This window comes from Sesamum indicum, linkage group LG12 (assembly GCF_000512975.1).
Source record: "Sesamum indicum cultivar Zhongzhi No. 13 linkage group LG12, S_indicum_v1.0, whole genome shotgun sequence".
Lineage (NCBI taxonomy): Eukaryota > Viridiplantae > Streptophyta > Magnoliopsida > Lamiales > Pedaliaceae > Sesamum > Sesamum indicum.
In genome coordinates this window covers 5,900,003-5,915,064 of record NC_026156.1, presented here as the reverse complement: position 1 = coordinate 5,915,064, position 15,062 = coordinate 5,900,003, and the positions used below count along the sequence as shown (strand labels likewise).

Sequence of the window (15,062 nt, the reverse complement as noted above, 5' to 3'; positions counted from 1 at the left end):
GTTTCACCTCATCTTCTCATTTATCCAATGGATCAATGAGTGATAAGGCATACGCTTCTGGTGGACCTGAGGCAGGGTTAAACCTTGAAATCATCAGTTTAAGTAAGCTGAGTTGTAATTTGGGGCAACTGTTGTGTGAATCAGGTGCGGATTTCAGTGATGCTGATATTGTGGTGGAAGACAATAGTGTCGGCATACACCGATGCATTTTAGCAGCTAGGAGTAAGTTCTTTTTTGATCTTTTCAGAAAAGATAAGGGTTGTGTTGGAAAGGAAGGAAAGCCAAAGTATTGGATGACAAATATCTTACCTTATGGCAGGATCGGATATGAGGCTTTCCTTACCTTCTTGAGCTACTTGTACACGGGAAAGCTTAGGCCATCTCCAGTAGAGGTGTCCACATGTGTCGATAACATATGTGCCCATGACGTTTGCAGGCCCGCTATTGACTTTGCTGTAGAATTGATGTATGCATCGGCAATTTTTCAGGTCTCAGAACTTGTCTCACTGTTTCAGGTAACCATTGGGTACTAACTGATGGCAGCTTTCAAATCTTCTTGCATTGAATTTGCTCAACTCCACTGCCCAATTCTTTTATTTCTGTAAGTATGACGCATACAGCATATGATATATAGTTCCTTCCAAATGCACAGATCCAGTTTGTGTTTTATTCAGCAATTTCGGAATCATTCAGTGATTGTAAGAACACTTTTACTTGTATTTCTGGAGTAGTCTACCAGGTAATAGAACTGGAAATTACTATGAATCCTTGGCATGGAGGGATAAAGTTCAAATAAACTAATGCATATTTATTGTTAAAAGGGGTTTCCGTTTTGTACAATTTTCCTTTGAAGTCTGGTATTCATTATTCAATCTCAAATTGCAGCGCCGACTTCTTAATTTGGTTGGCAAGGCTGTTGTAGAAGATGTTATCCCCATTGTTGTGGTTGCCTTCCATTGTCAATTAAGTCAACTTCTCACCCAGTGTATCCATCGAGTAGCCAGATCGGACCTTGAGGCGATCTCTATTGAGAAAGAACTCCCATCTAAAGTTGCAGAGGAAATCAGATTGCTCCGCCTTAATTCTCAGGTAGAGCAAGAAAATAAAGTGGCGACGGTCGATCCTTTGCATGAGAAACGAGTTAAGAGAATACATAAGGCATTGGACTCGGATGATGTTGAACTCGTCAGACTTCTCCTGACTGAGTCTGATATAACTTTAGATGAGGCATATGCTCTCCACTATGCTATTGCATATTGTGATCCCAAGATAGTGACAGAGGTGCTTAGTCTAGGTCTTTCTGATGTCAACTTGAGGAATACGCGGGGTAATACGGTTCTTCATATTGCTGCTAGGCGCAAGGAACCATCAATTATAGTGTCACTTCTGACCAAGGGAGCATCTGCATCAGAACCAACATTTGAAGGACAAAGTGCTCTTAGCATTTGTAAGAGATCGACAAGGCCAAAGGAATATCAGATGAAAAGAGAGAAAGGGCAGGAAGCAAACAAAGATCGTATGTGCATTGATATCCTGGAGAGAGAAATGCGTAGAAATCCAATTGCAGGGGATGCATCTATCTCATCCCTTGCAATGGCTGATGATCTGCATATGAAATTTCTCTACCTAGAAGACAGAGGTAACTTATTATCTGTTTCTATCTGGTAGCATCTCATCTCTTTTCCATTCAAAACCATTCCATACCTTTCCATGCAGTATAACAGCTGCAATTCTGCTGCTCAAAAAGAAGAAAGGGATATGGTAATACTTTGTAACTATAAAGAGTTCTATATTGTATTCATGTACTAAACTGGAGTACTCACGAAGTTTGTGTCCGGTACCCCATGTCCCAGAAACTTTCTGCTGTGGAACATGTGCATTGGTTATCATCTCATCAGTTGATTTTACTGCTTGAGAATAGGAGAAAATGTGTGCATAATCATCATAGTTTTTTCTTTTTGCCCTAGATTGGACGTAATTTTGATCCTAACAAAGAGGATCACTTGGAAATTGCATTTCTTTGTCATCCTCGAAAATACAATGATGCATACATGGTAACCAGTGCCCACTCAATATCCCATGACAAACTTGGAAAATTGTCGAGGATCACTTGGAAATTGCCTTAATTTCGAATTTCATTTAAGCAGCCTAACCCGCTTTGCAGTTTGCTGACATCCCCTTTCTCAATTTGTGGTCTCACCACCATTTACAGATGAAAATGTCAAAAGTCCAAACGATACGTTATAACCAGATTTATACTTCATGTCTTACAGTGGCATTTGCACGGATGTTTTTTCCTACTGAAGCCAAACTAGCTATGGAAATTGCACATGCTGAAACCACATCCGAGCTTGCTGGTCTTTTGTCATCAAGAGGTTCAAGTGGGAACTTGATGGAGGTAGATTTGAATGAAACACCCATTACTCAGAACAAAAGGCTTCTTTCAAGAATAGAAACTCTTACCAGAACAGGTATACTATGCCTTGAGCTTTTTCACCTTCACAAATTGCTCAAATTCTTTCGCACTTGCTAAAGATTTACTTTTACCTTCCACAAAAAGTAGTTTATTTAGTTGTATTAAAACCTTGACTTCCAATGGTAAGCAAGTAAAGAGTTTCAGCGATATTGAAGATATAATTTTGAATCTAATTGTTTGTTTCGATTTGATGAAATTGGTGCTAGTTGAGTTGGGAAGGCGCTATTTCCCCCATTGCTCCCAGGTGCTTGATAAGTTTATGGAGGATGATTTACCCGACGCGTTCTACCTTGAGAAGGGCACGCCAGAAGAGCAGAGAATGAAGCGGATGCGCTACATGGAACTCAAAGATGAAGTTAACAGAGCATTCAACAAGGACAAAGCCGAGCTTCACCGTTCTGGTTTTTCTTCTTCATATTCGGCTTCCTTCAAAGAGCGGACGAGTTACAAAGTTCAAAAACTCTGAGAAGTGGATGTTTTTCTTTCAGTTATCCTCCCAGGATTACTTGAAATTATGATAGTCTTGTGGAGCTGTGTATCATGAAACCTTGGATAGAACCTTTTTGAATGCAAGTGCTTATGCTTCAGGAGTAACTTCTCTTCATTACATGTGAAGATTGAGTGTAGAAAGCTGTAATTCCTAAGATATCAGTATTAACAAGCGCAAATTAGTTAAATTTTCAGAATCCATTGGGAAATTTGCATCTTCTTTTTGGAATTTTAGGTATAGATAGGAAAAAGAATGTGACAGCAGGATTCATACGGATGCTTCTTGTGAGAGGGATTCTTGTGGATTCTCCAAAGCCCCAAAACCAAATACACTGTAGCTACCCAACTCCATTACCCTTTGCTGCGGGGGACCAGATAAATTAGCTGCCCAACACCTAGACTTTCAACAAGCGTGCAGATAAATAGCACCAATCATCTTCCAAAAAATTGAAGGAAAAAGACCTCTAACCAACAAAGACTCAGATCCCCTTTTTGCATGAAAGGATGTTTCACGTGATGAAGCAATATTGCAGTCTGCGGGGTGTTTATATTTATGACGACTAACTCCAAAAGGACATGTATAGTGATAGCAACCGATCTTTCAGGTGATCAACGTTGAAGCAATATAGAACGTTTGAAAGTTTTTATTCAAATTAGGTCTCATCAAATTATGAAAATTCTTATTCAAATTAGATTTGGTCAAATCAATTTTATTATAATGTACATCAATGTCATGAAATTAGTTCAGGTTTGGTCACACCCAGTTAAAGTAAGAGTAAATTTTCAAAATCTAAATTCTATTGCATCTTCTATTCAACTTAATATATGTAGGTTAAATAATTTTTTGTAGACGTAGCGTGTATACGTTAAATGGAATAGAAATACAACAAGATATGCAATTGGTAATTCTTGAAAGGACATGTATATCACTAGCAAGGTTGATGATATCTTTTGAGTAAATAGAGAAAGTGATATGATGGAATTGAGAGCATGGGTTTGTTTTGAGTAGGAATTACCTGGAATCATAATCCACTTGCCCAACAAGTTCAACCGCAAGAGTCGAAGCCATCTAGGAGCAGTAGAGTTGTCGTCATAAAGGCTTACCCAAGGAAGATTTTAACCTGAGTTGAGGCCTTAGCATCCCTTATACATGATGATACTTTTCAACAACGAGTACTCATTTATTTCCATGCAACTGGTGGGAGTGGGATTAAGTGTTGATGACTGGATTAGTAAGTGCTGTATTCTCAGTTTCTTACCTCCTTGTAATATTAATACAGTTGTTGCTTGAAACACAAGGGATTCTACAAGGAAAGTCTCTACCAATTCTATTTTTTTTTTCATTTGTATTCTTTTCAAAATTAAAAATAAAAGGTCAAAGATGATTTTTGAAAGTTTTAATACTTTAAAGGGTACTATATTTAATTATTTTTATAATATTAATAAAAAATTAAATTATTATTATAATAAAAAGAAAATGCGTAGCAGACCCATATTGATGGCACATGAAAATATAATACAACCAAATTGGGGGGGACCGGCGTTGGTGTGATGCGCCCCCCGCCCCCGACCCCGACCTATAAAATTAGAAAAACAAAAAGAAAAAGCGTTTATCAGGGGAAAGGATAGAGTACATACCATCCACACACACACGCTGAAAACCCTGACCAACAGTTCTCCAACACGTTACCATATATGTATACAGCTGTATATGTACATAATGCCCCTCAAATCAAGCACCTCTCCTCTCCAGTAGTATTTAGTATTTTTAATGCAATTCCCATTCCTCAATCCTCTCATAAATTTAACTATTTATTACTATTCGTATTTCTCTCTCTCTCTCATTCATTGCTGCGGTTGGAGATTCGAAACATAGCACCCACCGCCAGAACCATAAAGCAAACTTGCTTACCACAACATTTTCTTGGTTTTCTTGATTTCGCCCATTGATTCACCTTTTTTTCATTTCTACTTGTTACTTCCACGGCTCTTCAAACTTCTCTTTGCCGTTATTTATTCGTGCTTTCCATTAATATCCCAACTCCACCAAGAAACAGAAATCAGAGTCCCATCTTTCTTGTTCTCTCCAAGAATGTGATTCAGTGTCCTGGAGGGGTTTCTGATTTCTCAACTGTTAGGTACGGCGAACTTTTTTGTTTCTGCGTGTTTCGGGATATTACTACATGATCTTGTGTATTCTTTGCGTGTTTTGTGATGCTGTTTTCAAGTTAATGGCTGCCGAGTTGATTATTGCTATGATCTCTAGGTGCATTTGCCAAGATTTGTATATTTTCTTGATTTGGCGGCAATGTACGTGCTCACCATGATGTAAGTGTGTGGTTCATCGCGCTGTTAGTTGTGTACTTTTCTGTTGCAATCTTGGAACTAGTCAGAGATCAGATGTTCTCCATTAAATAGCCCTGTGTTAATAGGAATTTGAAGTGGCGTTGGGGTTTCTTCTGATCATGATTATGGGATTTTTGGTTGCCCAAGTGAACAAAGCATACATATACGCCATCTCTCCAATCTTAGTGGATTCCCTCTTGAATGTGAACTGCGAATGCTCTGTAATGACTATGCTCAGAGTGGCATCTATAAATAATCTTAAGTTAACATGAGTCTTATTTATTTGCATTCTTGATAATATTAGCAAGATCTCCATTATTAGGATATTCATTGACTTAAATGGACTTAAATATAATCTTCCTTTTCAAGATCATGGTTTTACAACATTTTGAGCAGACTTCTTTACTGTTACGCCCCTGATTATTTTTATCACAACATATTATCCTATTAAAAATGCTACTTGAATTTATAAACTTTCTCCATATGCCAGTCATTTACTTTAGGATTATTCTGTAATCTGAAGGAGATATACTTGTGATGCAATATCCTCGTCTTTTTATGATTACACTCTCCGAACGCAAATGTGAAAGCATCAACATAAGTTGGCCTGCTGATAAATTCTTGTAAATAGTTCTCTAGGTTTTCTCCATACTGCTACTTTAATGTTTTCTTTGGCATACTGCTTATTCATGTATATTAATCATGTTTTTACCCTGAGCATGTGTTCGCTAAGAGTTTTCTCGACTGTGTTTCCAGGAAGCCAGAGAATTATCATGTTCTAGAAGAGAACTGAATACATGGTCTGGTAACTCAGAATAATGACGCGATCTCTAAGAACAGTTTTGGCATTTCAATCTTATCAAAACCAGGCTAAGGTGCTGGTCAGAAACTATGTACTAGCAGATCCTTTTATCCCGTATGCTTCTGTTCTTTGTGGCATTTTGACGTGCAAATTGGTATGTTCCTTTCTAGTTCGTTGTCATCCTTGGTTTTGAATGATCAGAACAATTACTCTGATAAACATGAGCTGTAACAACGAAGATTTAAGACATTGCCATTATTCTGTTTTATTTGATAAAGAGGAACACGCTGTTCTTGTTCATTCTGGGACTACATGTAGCAAATATAATCCTTTATGCAGCAATGAGAAAGTAGCAACATTCTATACTGATGAATTAGCATGTTTAATGCACTCATATATTTCTTCCAGCTTTGTGTTTTGTTGAGACATGCTGAATCGAGTCACTCTTTTGCTCTTCCACAGGTATATGATTTGACTCAGCTGATCAGCACGTTTTATTTCAGGAGTTATAATGCCCTCACAAAGATTCAAAGAACCGAGTGGAACAATCGGTGAAGCATTCTCCTAATTTCTTTTCCCGTTTAATTTTAATTTTTGATACTCTGCTGACTTCTTTTTACAAACTTTCCTGCAGTGGCATTTCCACTCTGCATGCTGTTTTTATTTCAATTATGTCCATGTACTTCGTGTTCTGTTCTGAACTTTTTGCTGATCACAATTCTGCTGGGCTAATTACACTCAGAACTTCACCCCTCTCAACATTTGTGCTAGGGGTAAGCATCTATTATCTATACTATATATTATTGGAGAGGGCCCTCTTGTTGTCCAAAAGAAGTTTAGTCTGCCATTGTTTTAATTTCTTTTAAAATTAATTAATTGTTTTTAATTCCCCATGTTCTTTCATAACTAAGTTTTGATATTTTGTTTTCTCATGCATTTTTATCTTATATATATATATATATATATATATTATATCTTAGGTCATTTAACTCTACAAAATGTAAATAATATAATTTACAAAAATATTTTATCGTAAAAAATTATTAAAAATTTATGCACATACGTAGAATGTGCCACACTTAGCAGTATCTATATTAAGTTGCAATGGAGCTTTTGCATTTTTATTTCTAATAAGATAACTTTGGTGCTTTTGAGCATATTACTTTGTAAGGGTAAATTACAATGGGCTCCTCTGAGGTGTACCGTAATAAAAATATCTTTTGTTATTTTAAAAATTACAAATACCCCTCTGAAAGTAATGACCGTCTGACAAATACCCCCTCGCGTCAGTCCATTGTAGGAGTATTTGTTAGACAGACATTAGTTTCAGAGGGTATTTGTAATTATGCAAATTTTAGGGGAAACGGTTGTAATTTACTCCTTGTAAAGAGCTTTTTTGAATTTGATACTTTCTAAAACGTGGCGGCCTCTGTTATGTCCTTACTTTGAGAACATACTTCAACAGTGCAATGAAGTACTACTTCCTGAACCCATTGAATAAAAACTTATTTATGTACCTGCACCACAACCTCTAGCATCATATATTTTTTCAGATACTCTTTGCAATGGGAAGCTACCAATTGAGTCATCTGCCTTTTGATCAGGGATCAGTTCTTGGTTTTGAGATATAGTTCTTTGTGGAAGAGATCTGGCAACTGATCATCAGGATTTTTGCTTTATCAGTATGATGTTTAGAAAGTAGCCAAGAAATCAGCCATGTCTGAAACTGGCATCATTCGATTAGTCTCTTCCCACTCTTTCATTCTGTGTCGTCATCTAGTTTGTTGTACTGAGATCTGTATGCCTTATCGTAAGCAATTAGATGAGGATATGATAGCCTTTATAATTTTAGATTTTATATATCTAACATGGATTAGTTAAAATACCCACCCACCCGCACACACAAGATTGGAACTGTAAAATATACCACGTTATTCATTTTTCTGTTTGGTTTTCTGACTTTTTGCAGATGTCTGTTGGTTACTTCGTATCTGACCTTGGAATGATTTGTTGGCTCTATCCTTCTTTGGGTGGAGCAGAGTACGTAAGTAAACCGTATTGCATTTAGCATGTTTGACTTTATGTTGGTCCATATATAATGTTGTAGGTCCTATGTTGCTCCTGACTTTCATTGAATTGCAGAATATGCTAGAGCTTGTTGATTGAATTCTACTGATTCAAGTGTATATTACGATGTTGTGGATTTGATGTTTGGATGACTTCCTTATCTGGTGTGGTTCTTTTAAGGTGGACTGGAGTGAGGATAATAGATAGTATCACATGTTCGTTTCCATGGTCCTATTTTTCGTACATTTGCCAGTTCCCTTCCCTTCTCGACTAAACGCAGCAATTATGAGATGCCATTATCTGGAATGCATAGTGTAGAATGTAACAGTGATGTTGTTTTTCAATTTCAGATTGTCCATCACTCTCTTTCAGGAATTGCAGTAGCATATTCCATGTTCACTGGGGAGGGGCAGCTTTACACATTCATGGTACTGATATCTGAGGTGACCACCCCACAGATCAACATGAGATGGTAAGTTTTCAGAATGTGGACTGGAGAAGATAGGGAATCTAATAAAAAATGCATTTCATATCTGAGAACTCTGTTGATGAATCTATCTGCAATTTGTACAGGTATCTTGATATGGCTGGACTGAAGAAATCCAGTGCATATCTGATCAATGGTGTTATGATATTTTTTGGTTGGTTGGTTAGTATTTCTTCTTTACCTTGTCCCTCTATTAAGGTGCTTTAATGAGTTTATATGAATATTTACAATAAAGTGAGATCTGGCTGATACAGAACACCAAGTGAACAATGATCGTGATACATTGGTGTATAAAATCAGTAGCATATGATGCTACAACTCCTACTAGAAGCTCCTTTCATATTTTGATTTCATAGTAACACCTTGGTGATGGGACCTTATCTGATCTGGCAGCTATCTGTCCTCACTAATGCTTATTGAAGTTAATATTGTGAAATGCAGGTGGCGAGAATTCTTTTGTTTGTTTACATGTTTTACCATGTCTACCTCCACTATACACAGGTATCATAGCAACATGGCCTAATTGTATATCTCCTCTCATTGTTGAAAACAAGATCAGTCTCCTGAATGTTGGATTTTATGCAGAGTTTTCTGTTTATTTTGTTTGATTGACATCTATATTAGGGCCACTCTACTTAATTTCAAATTTTTAGGTATGCATTTTGCACCTGATAAATTTTCTGGTTGATTTTGGGATTCAACATCAGTTCTTTCCTCTCATCCACCAATTCTTTTTTTAACTTCTCATGTATCTTCAAAACTATTACTCTGCCATGCTATCAAAGGCTCTGAGAATCCCCTCTACAAATACCAGTCTTGAATCTTTTATCTAAACACGTGTTAGCAATTTGATAGAAGTTGTTGGGTTTCTTGCAGGTCATGCAGATGCACACTGTTGGGTTTCTTTTGGTGTTTTCTGTACCATTGGCACTTGCTGTCATGAACTTACTGTGGTTTGGGAAGATTCTCAAGGGATTGAAGAAGACTTTAGCAAAAAGGAAATGAGTAGTGTTGTAGACTGCTTAGCTTAACCAGGACTTGAGATGCTGTAGATTTCCCTGGCTGATGTCAAATCAATTTTTTGATTGTGGGCTTCATCATGTGCGGAGATTCAGAGTCCAGGAAAAGAGACAAGGGATCAATAATCAAAAGGACACATGAAAGCACATGGATTTCATCGTTTTCTGGAAATCAACATGCACTTTTATTGCTAAACATAATGCAATTCTGTATTTTAATCACATCTTTGTTTGTCAACCACATGAAAAGGGGCTGTTTGAAACGGGAAAAGGAAACATGGACTGAGAGGGAATCAGACCTCATCTCTTGTAATATATTCTTGTCTATATTAGAGTTCATGATTGATAAGTTGTCTCAAAATTTTCTCTTTTGGTATATCAGAGTTGTACGAATCATCCTTTTCTTCGATTCCACAAGCCTTCTCACTTGGCGGCAGCAGTAATGAGGCTGAAGGGGACAAGTGAATGCAAATGCCTCCACTGCACAAAATATACGTCCTAACTGTATGAAAAGAGGTTTCTTATTTCTTTAATAAAACATCAGTTCTTAGTCCACGGCAGCAATTCAAAGAATGCAGCTCAAGCCCTTGCGAGTTATGAGCAAGCTCATGCATACAACTGCCCTGAAATCTAAATCTATTAAGCGAAGTACAAGCATCACTTCATTTAAAGTCATCAAGAATACAGGAAAGAAAGAAAAAAATTCAGGACTGAAGTTCCCTGAACCGAGAGTCTCCACATTTCATTGTTTCAGAAAGCATCCATGTATCCGTTTCTGGATGAGAGAAAAAAAACACAAGTAACTGATGGAGAAGTTGATCTTATGTCTTTTGGAGTCCTTGAGAAATTGCAAACGAGGCACAATCCGCAACCTTAAATCCAATTCTCTCCTTCTCCAAGTCATAGACAACTTCCACATTCTGCTGTTGAAAACTCCCAAAAATCCCAGCCGGTCCATAGTCCCTATCATCCATGCTCTGGAAGAGCAAACACTTTGTGACAGTAGAATTATTGGGTGCACTCATGGCATAAAACGAGTTCCCTTGGGGCAGTGTGAGACTCACATTGTTCAAGAAATGGAAGGTGATCGCTGGAAGATCATCAGCTAGGCTGATATTGTTGTTTGGGCATGGAATTCTGTAACAAAGATCAAACCCTGATCTCTCCTCCACTTCTGTAGCTCGAGCGTATGTTACTGCTGACTGGAGTACCGACAGAAGTTGTGAATAGAATGGCTCCGGTAAGTGAGTGTAAGTGGTTCCTGAGTCAATGATCATGCCACCATTGCCTGATGAATCAAACTCTCTGAAGTTTAAGGGCACTTGTGTTGCGTTGGTATTGCCCACAGTTACAGCCTCTAGATCAATGTAGTAGAAGTTTGGATACATGGGGCTTTTCAAGATGGGGGTAAACTGCAAAGACTCTTTGGAGGATATTGCCAGGTCTCCTAAAACTAGAGGGCTGGAGATATTAGGGTTGTTTGCATATTTGAAAGGCAAAAAGCAATGGGAGAAACCCTTCTGCAAAAACCCTAGCTGTGAAGGTAGCGAGAGCGGCCCTTTTCCAAACCCTGCAATCCCTATAGGCTCTCTATATGTCGAACCAACACAACCAAAGCAGAATTTGGGAATCTCCCTTGTGGAATTAGGGCTACTTGCATGAACTCTAAGAATATCCCTACTAAGAATTCCAGCCACAACACCATCACCATAGGTGTAAGCAAATGAAGGACACGGCCTAGAACATGTGGACCGGACTAGGGTACTCAATGAGCACCCGGCCGCGGTGCAAGGATCAAACGAGTTATCAGAGCTATGAATGTTGATGCAGAAAGGACTTGAACAAGAATCTCTCGAGGATGAGGAGGAAAAGGAAGGAGAGAAACTAGCTGTTAACTTCTTGTTTCCATACTCATCACAATCTATGCATTCGAAAGATAGATTCCCACAAGGCACCCAAGTGAGGTCACTTCCAGTGTCCAAAAACACTTGTATGACTTGAGGGGGTGTCCCTAAGTTGAGGGATATAATGTATCCATCTCTTATTTCTTTGAGGGGCTCTGTCATATCCAGCATTTCTGCTGGTTTCTTTGCGGAGTTTGAAGCAGCTTTTGGAGTGGGAATAGTTGCCCTGGAATGAGTTAAGCCCAAGACTAATGGCGACTGATCGCGGTTTCTAATTTCTCTTGCATGGGACGACTTATCAAAGATTAAGGTGAGTACAAGCACAAGAAGAAAGAGGTGAAAGGTTGTCATGCTCATGAAGGATGAGATGATCAAATGCTAATGTGGAGCTGATGAACTCCAATTCATCAATGGCAGTATTTATAGACCTAAAGAACTAATAGGGCGGCTTGAAACAATGGAGTAACAGATGTTGCATGGAGAGTACGTTAGAAGTGGGAAGTACTTTGAAAAAGTATATATATATATATATATATATATATATATATAAAAATATATATATATATATATATATATATATATATATATATATATATTGTTTGTGACAGGGAGAGCAGAAACCAGCTGATTGTCTGCTTGGACTTATACTTAATGTAGAAATTAAGAAAGGTAGTGGGGTTCCCTGAATGGATATTAAGATGCATAAGCTTCCATTAACATGAAAATCTGATGCGGCGCATGCTTTATTTTAAAGTTTATGATGAGGTAATCCAAGAATTTAAAACAAATAATTAACATTATAAGAGATTAATATATAAATTAGAGCATCCCATGATGATGTTGATAAAGACATCCTTTGTGGAAAACAATGCTGACGACTAAGGAGGAAGTGGCTGCCACTATTCTAATACCACCTCAGAAACTCCAAATTAGCAATTCATTCAACCCTTTTTTACGGGTAAATTAAAATGAGGTATTCATCTGTTTAACGGTTGATTGATCTTACAACAAGTACATAAATATGTGATAATAGAAGATCATGAGACAACCTCACATGGGACTGGGAGTGTAACTTAGATACTAAAATGGGCAAATTAATAATTAATTTCTAATTCAATTTGCCATCTGTAGCCAGGTAGAAACTTGATCATATCTAATAGGATTGGTTTTAAACTAACATTAATCTAAAAAAAATTTAATGTTAGGAGAGATTTTTCTATTGAAAATGGTTGGGCTGCAGTGGTTAATGAGTGTTTTGGGGGATAAAATTTAGTTAGTTGATTGGTGTGTTTGATGCTTAAATGCTCTGATTCTGACCCATACTGCATATGCTCTGCAATTGCTTCTTCCTATTCCTAGTTCTCCTGTCCATCCTGTCTTGTCCAATGTTTATTTCTTCTTCTTCTTATCCTGTATATACCGTTACCAGACCAGTTATGAGGTTGCTTCTGTAATTATTCTTTATATGTAGGTATCAGCTAATTTTATAGGAGTAGCAGTCTGATGAAGACGCTATAAGTTGCTGATGTGGAGTTGACTCATTCCCCTCAGCTTCTCTGTCTGTTATTCATTCTCTAATAATTTAATTTATTAATGCGCTGTTATTCAGACGGCCCCCTTACTTAATTAGTTAATTTAAGAAAAAGCTCTTAAATCAAGTAGTGTACGAGGTAGAGTTTTTTAGGCCAAAAGTTGTACGGAGATAGGAGAAGATGTGATGGTAATCTGGCAGATGCAACTGCCTGCACTGCACCTCACCTGTACATGTTGTCTTCTTCTATCACTTTATTTTCCATATGCAACCGATTAAGTCTAATGCACGAGCTCCAAACGCTTTTTGTCCCCTTCGCCCACCATTACGTAGGATCCACGGTCGTTCAGATCCTGCATTAATACTGATTGTAAGTACAGATATGGAGTTCATATGGCATTGGAGCTTCAGGGAATTGCGTTTGGAAGTGGCGACAGCTAGCTGGCTGTGGATTGGAGGGGGAATTTCAGTGAGCGGAGGGGCTCTGGCCAGCGTTCGCGGAGCAGTTTACGAGGGTTCCGGCAGCAGATGATGAGATAAGAAAATTAATCCCGCATTTATTTTCAAAAATCATCCTATAATGTTCATCACTAAATTGGATTGTTAAGTTGTTTCATTAATTTTTTAATTGCATTACATATATTAAAAACATTTGAAATAAAGCGCTTAAAATCCGAGAAAATTGCTGCATTGCTCAACTCAATATTCAAACTATCAAGCACAAGCACAAATGAGATATAAAATAATAACAATAAATTTAGCTTCTTTTTAAAATAATAAATAAATAAATTTGGAGAAGAAAAATTACAAATTTTAGATACCATAGAAATATAATCAGAAGTGCAATACTTCATCTATATAGTGGGACATGTGAGACAGTTGCCACATAAAAGTCCCAACTGCAGAGTCAGTGGAAGATCGAATACGAATGACTCGTACTCTCTGATTAATGATAATTGATTCAGTAACATATCAAATTACAGTCAAACAGACACTTCAATCATTGTGAAATACATACTGAAAGTTTAGCTCCTGTACAAATCTCAACAATCCAACGCTAGACAGTAACTTCAGTATTTTATGGACACATCGCAACATGATTTATACTTGTACACTTGTTATGGTGAGACAAAGGCATCAACATTAACCGCAACAGGAAGTAGAGGTTGCCCTCTCTGCTGGTCGATCCACAAGGACCATACCTGATGGGTTTGGTGCTGGCTGTAGTCGGGGCAATCTTTTTGCTGTAGAGGCACAAGAAGAAAAAATCATTATGGAAAGAGGTAGTATTTATTGCTTTTAAAGCATATATAGCGTTTGTTTACATGAAAAAAAAGGAAAAGGAAGAAGTTCACTTCCTAGAAATGAAGAATAAAACTTTCGTAGTATTTCTACTAAGCAGCAACAATTTAGTCTTCAAGTGGCATGTGATGAGAAACAAGCATACGCTAAAGAAACTGATTGTAATCAATTCATGCAGCTTTAAAATCTTTTATTCCATTAGCTTATTTACTTTGTTTTGGGAACAGAACACACATTTCTAAGATGGGTTTAGAATAATATCTCACCTATCTCATAAAATAAGTCATTGACATTTGTTGCTGTTTTTGCAGATGTTTCCATAAAGAAAAGACCATTCTCCTGAGCATAAGTTTGTGCTTCCTGCAATCAAAGTTCACGTCCATTTAAGCAAAAAGAAAATGTACATGTTTGATGCTTAAAAGCAAGTACTATACAGTACACTGCTTTCCACGTTTTCCTAGGCAACCTACCTTCACTACAAAGAAATGCACGTTATTGCAATTTATATCAGCGTAGAGCTGGGACGTGGGATTGGGGAGAAAAGGATAAATAGATAAATAAAGTCAACGCCAATTAGGTTTTTCATTCACTACTTAACAAACTCACCCATGTCATTCCACATTTACTAGTACTACATGC

General features: G+C 37.5%; 4 protein-coding genes across 8 annotated transcripts in view; 2 read left to right on the top strand and 2 right to left on the bottom strand.

The window, feature by feature from the left end:
* Nucleotides 1-3,164, top strand: part of LOC105175851 (BTB/POZ domain and ankyrin repeat-containing protein NPR2) — a 4,057-nt gene extending 893 nt beyond the window's left edge. The window contains exons 3-6 of one of the 2 annotated variants that reach the window (XM_020698328.1): nt 145-515; nt 886-1,639; nt 2,274-2,471; nt 2,683-3,164. In XM_020698328.1, the coding sequence (XP_020553987.1) occupies nt 294-515; nt 886-1,639; nt 2,274-2,471; nt 2,683-2,942 (1,434 nt within the window). In that variant the 5' untranslated portion in view covers nt 145-293 and the 3' untranslated portion in view covers nt 2,943-3,164. Of the gene's footprint in view, nt 1-6; nt 516-885; nt 1,640-2,273; nt 2,472-2,682 lie in introns of those variants that run through there. The other variant, XM_011098471.2, reaches the window with a different exon arrangement.
* Nucleotides 4,699-9,908, top strand: LOC105175850 (transmembrane protein 56). 4 transcript variants are annotated; one of them, XM_011098468.2, is made up of 10 exons: nt 4,699-5,103; nt 5,232-5,293; nt 6,068-6,186; nt 6,576-6,664; nt 6,748-6,886; nt 8,083-8,157; nt 8,531-8,652; nt 8,754-8,829; nt 9,109-9,168; nt 9,544-9,908. In XM_011098468.2, the coding sequence occupies exons 3-10, from the start codon at nt 6,130-6,132 to the stop codon at nt 9,670-9,672; spliced, it is 747 nt and encodes a 248-aa protein (XP_011096770.1). In that variant the 5' UTR covers nt 4,699-5,103; nt 5,232-5,293; nt 6,068-6,129; the 3' UTR covers nt 9,673-9,908. The 4 variants fall into 4 exon arrangements, with proteins under 4 accessions (XP_011096770.1, XP_020554145.1, XP_011096768.1 ...); XM_011098466.2 differs by having other exon boundaries at nt 4,700-5,103; nt 6,068-6,267; XM_020698486.1 differs by lacking the exon at nt 5,232-5,293.
* On the bottom strand, nt 9,960-12,033 carry LOC105175949 (probable aspartyl protease At4g16563). Its single transcript, XM_011098593.2, has one exon. The coding sequence runs from the start codon at nt 11,945-11,947 to the stop codon at nt 10,508-10,510; it is 1,440 nt and encodes a 479-aa protein (XP_011096895.2). The 5' UTR covers nt 11,948-12,033; the 3' UTR covers nt 9,960-10,507.
* The window catches only part of LOC105175849 (ras-related protein RABF2b), a 3,597-nt gene continuing 2,535 nt past the window's right edge, over nt 14,001-15,062 (bottom strand). Inside the window, exons 6-7 of the mRNA XM_011098465.2 lie at nt 14,690-14,783; nt 14,001-14,365 (exon numbers count right to left, since the gene is read on the bottom strand). Coding sequence (XP_011096767.1) covers nt 14,265-14,365; nt 14,690-14,783 — 195 coding nt within the window. The 3' untranslated portion in view covers nt 14,001-14,264. The remainder of the gene's footprint in view (nt 14,366-14,689; nt 14,784-15,062) is intronic.

Bases quoted from the DNA above. Each gene is read 5' to 3' on its own strand.
- LOC105175850 (XM_011098467.2), top strand. From the start codon at position 6,130: ATGACGCGATCTCTAAGAACAGTTTTGGCATTTCAATCTTATCAAAAC. The intron at 6,268-6,575 runs GTATGTTCCTTT...GCTCTTCCACAG, and splicing joins GCATTTTGACGTGCAAATTG to GTATATGATTTGACTCAGCT. The intron at 8,653-8,753 runs GTAAGTTTTCAG...CAATTTGTACAG, and splicing joins CCACAGATCAACATGAGATG to GTATCTTGATATGGCTGGAC.
- LOC105175949 (XM_011098593.2), bottom strand. From the start codon at position 11,947: ATGAGCATGACAACCTTTCACCTCTTTCTTCTTGTGCTTGTACTCACC.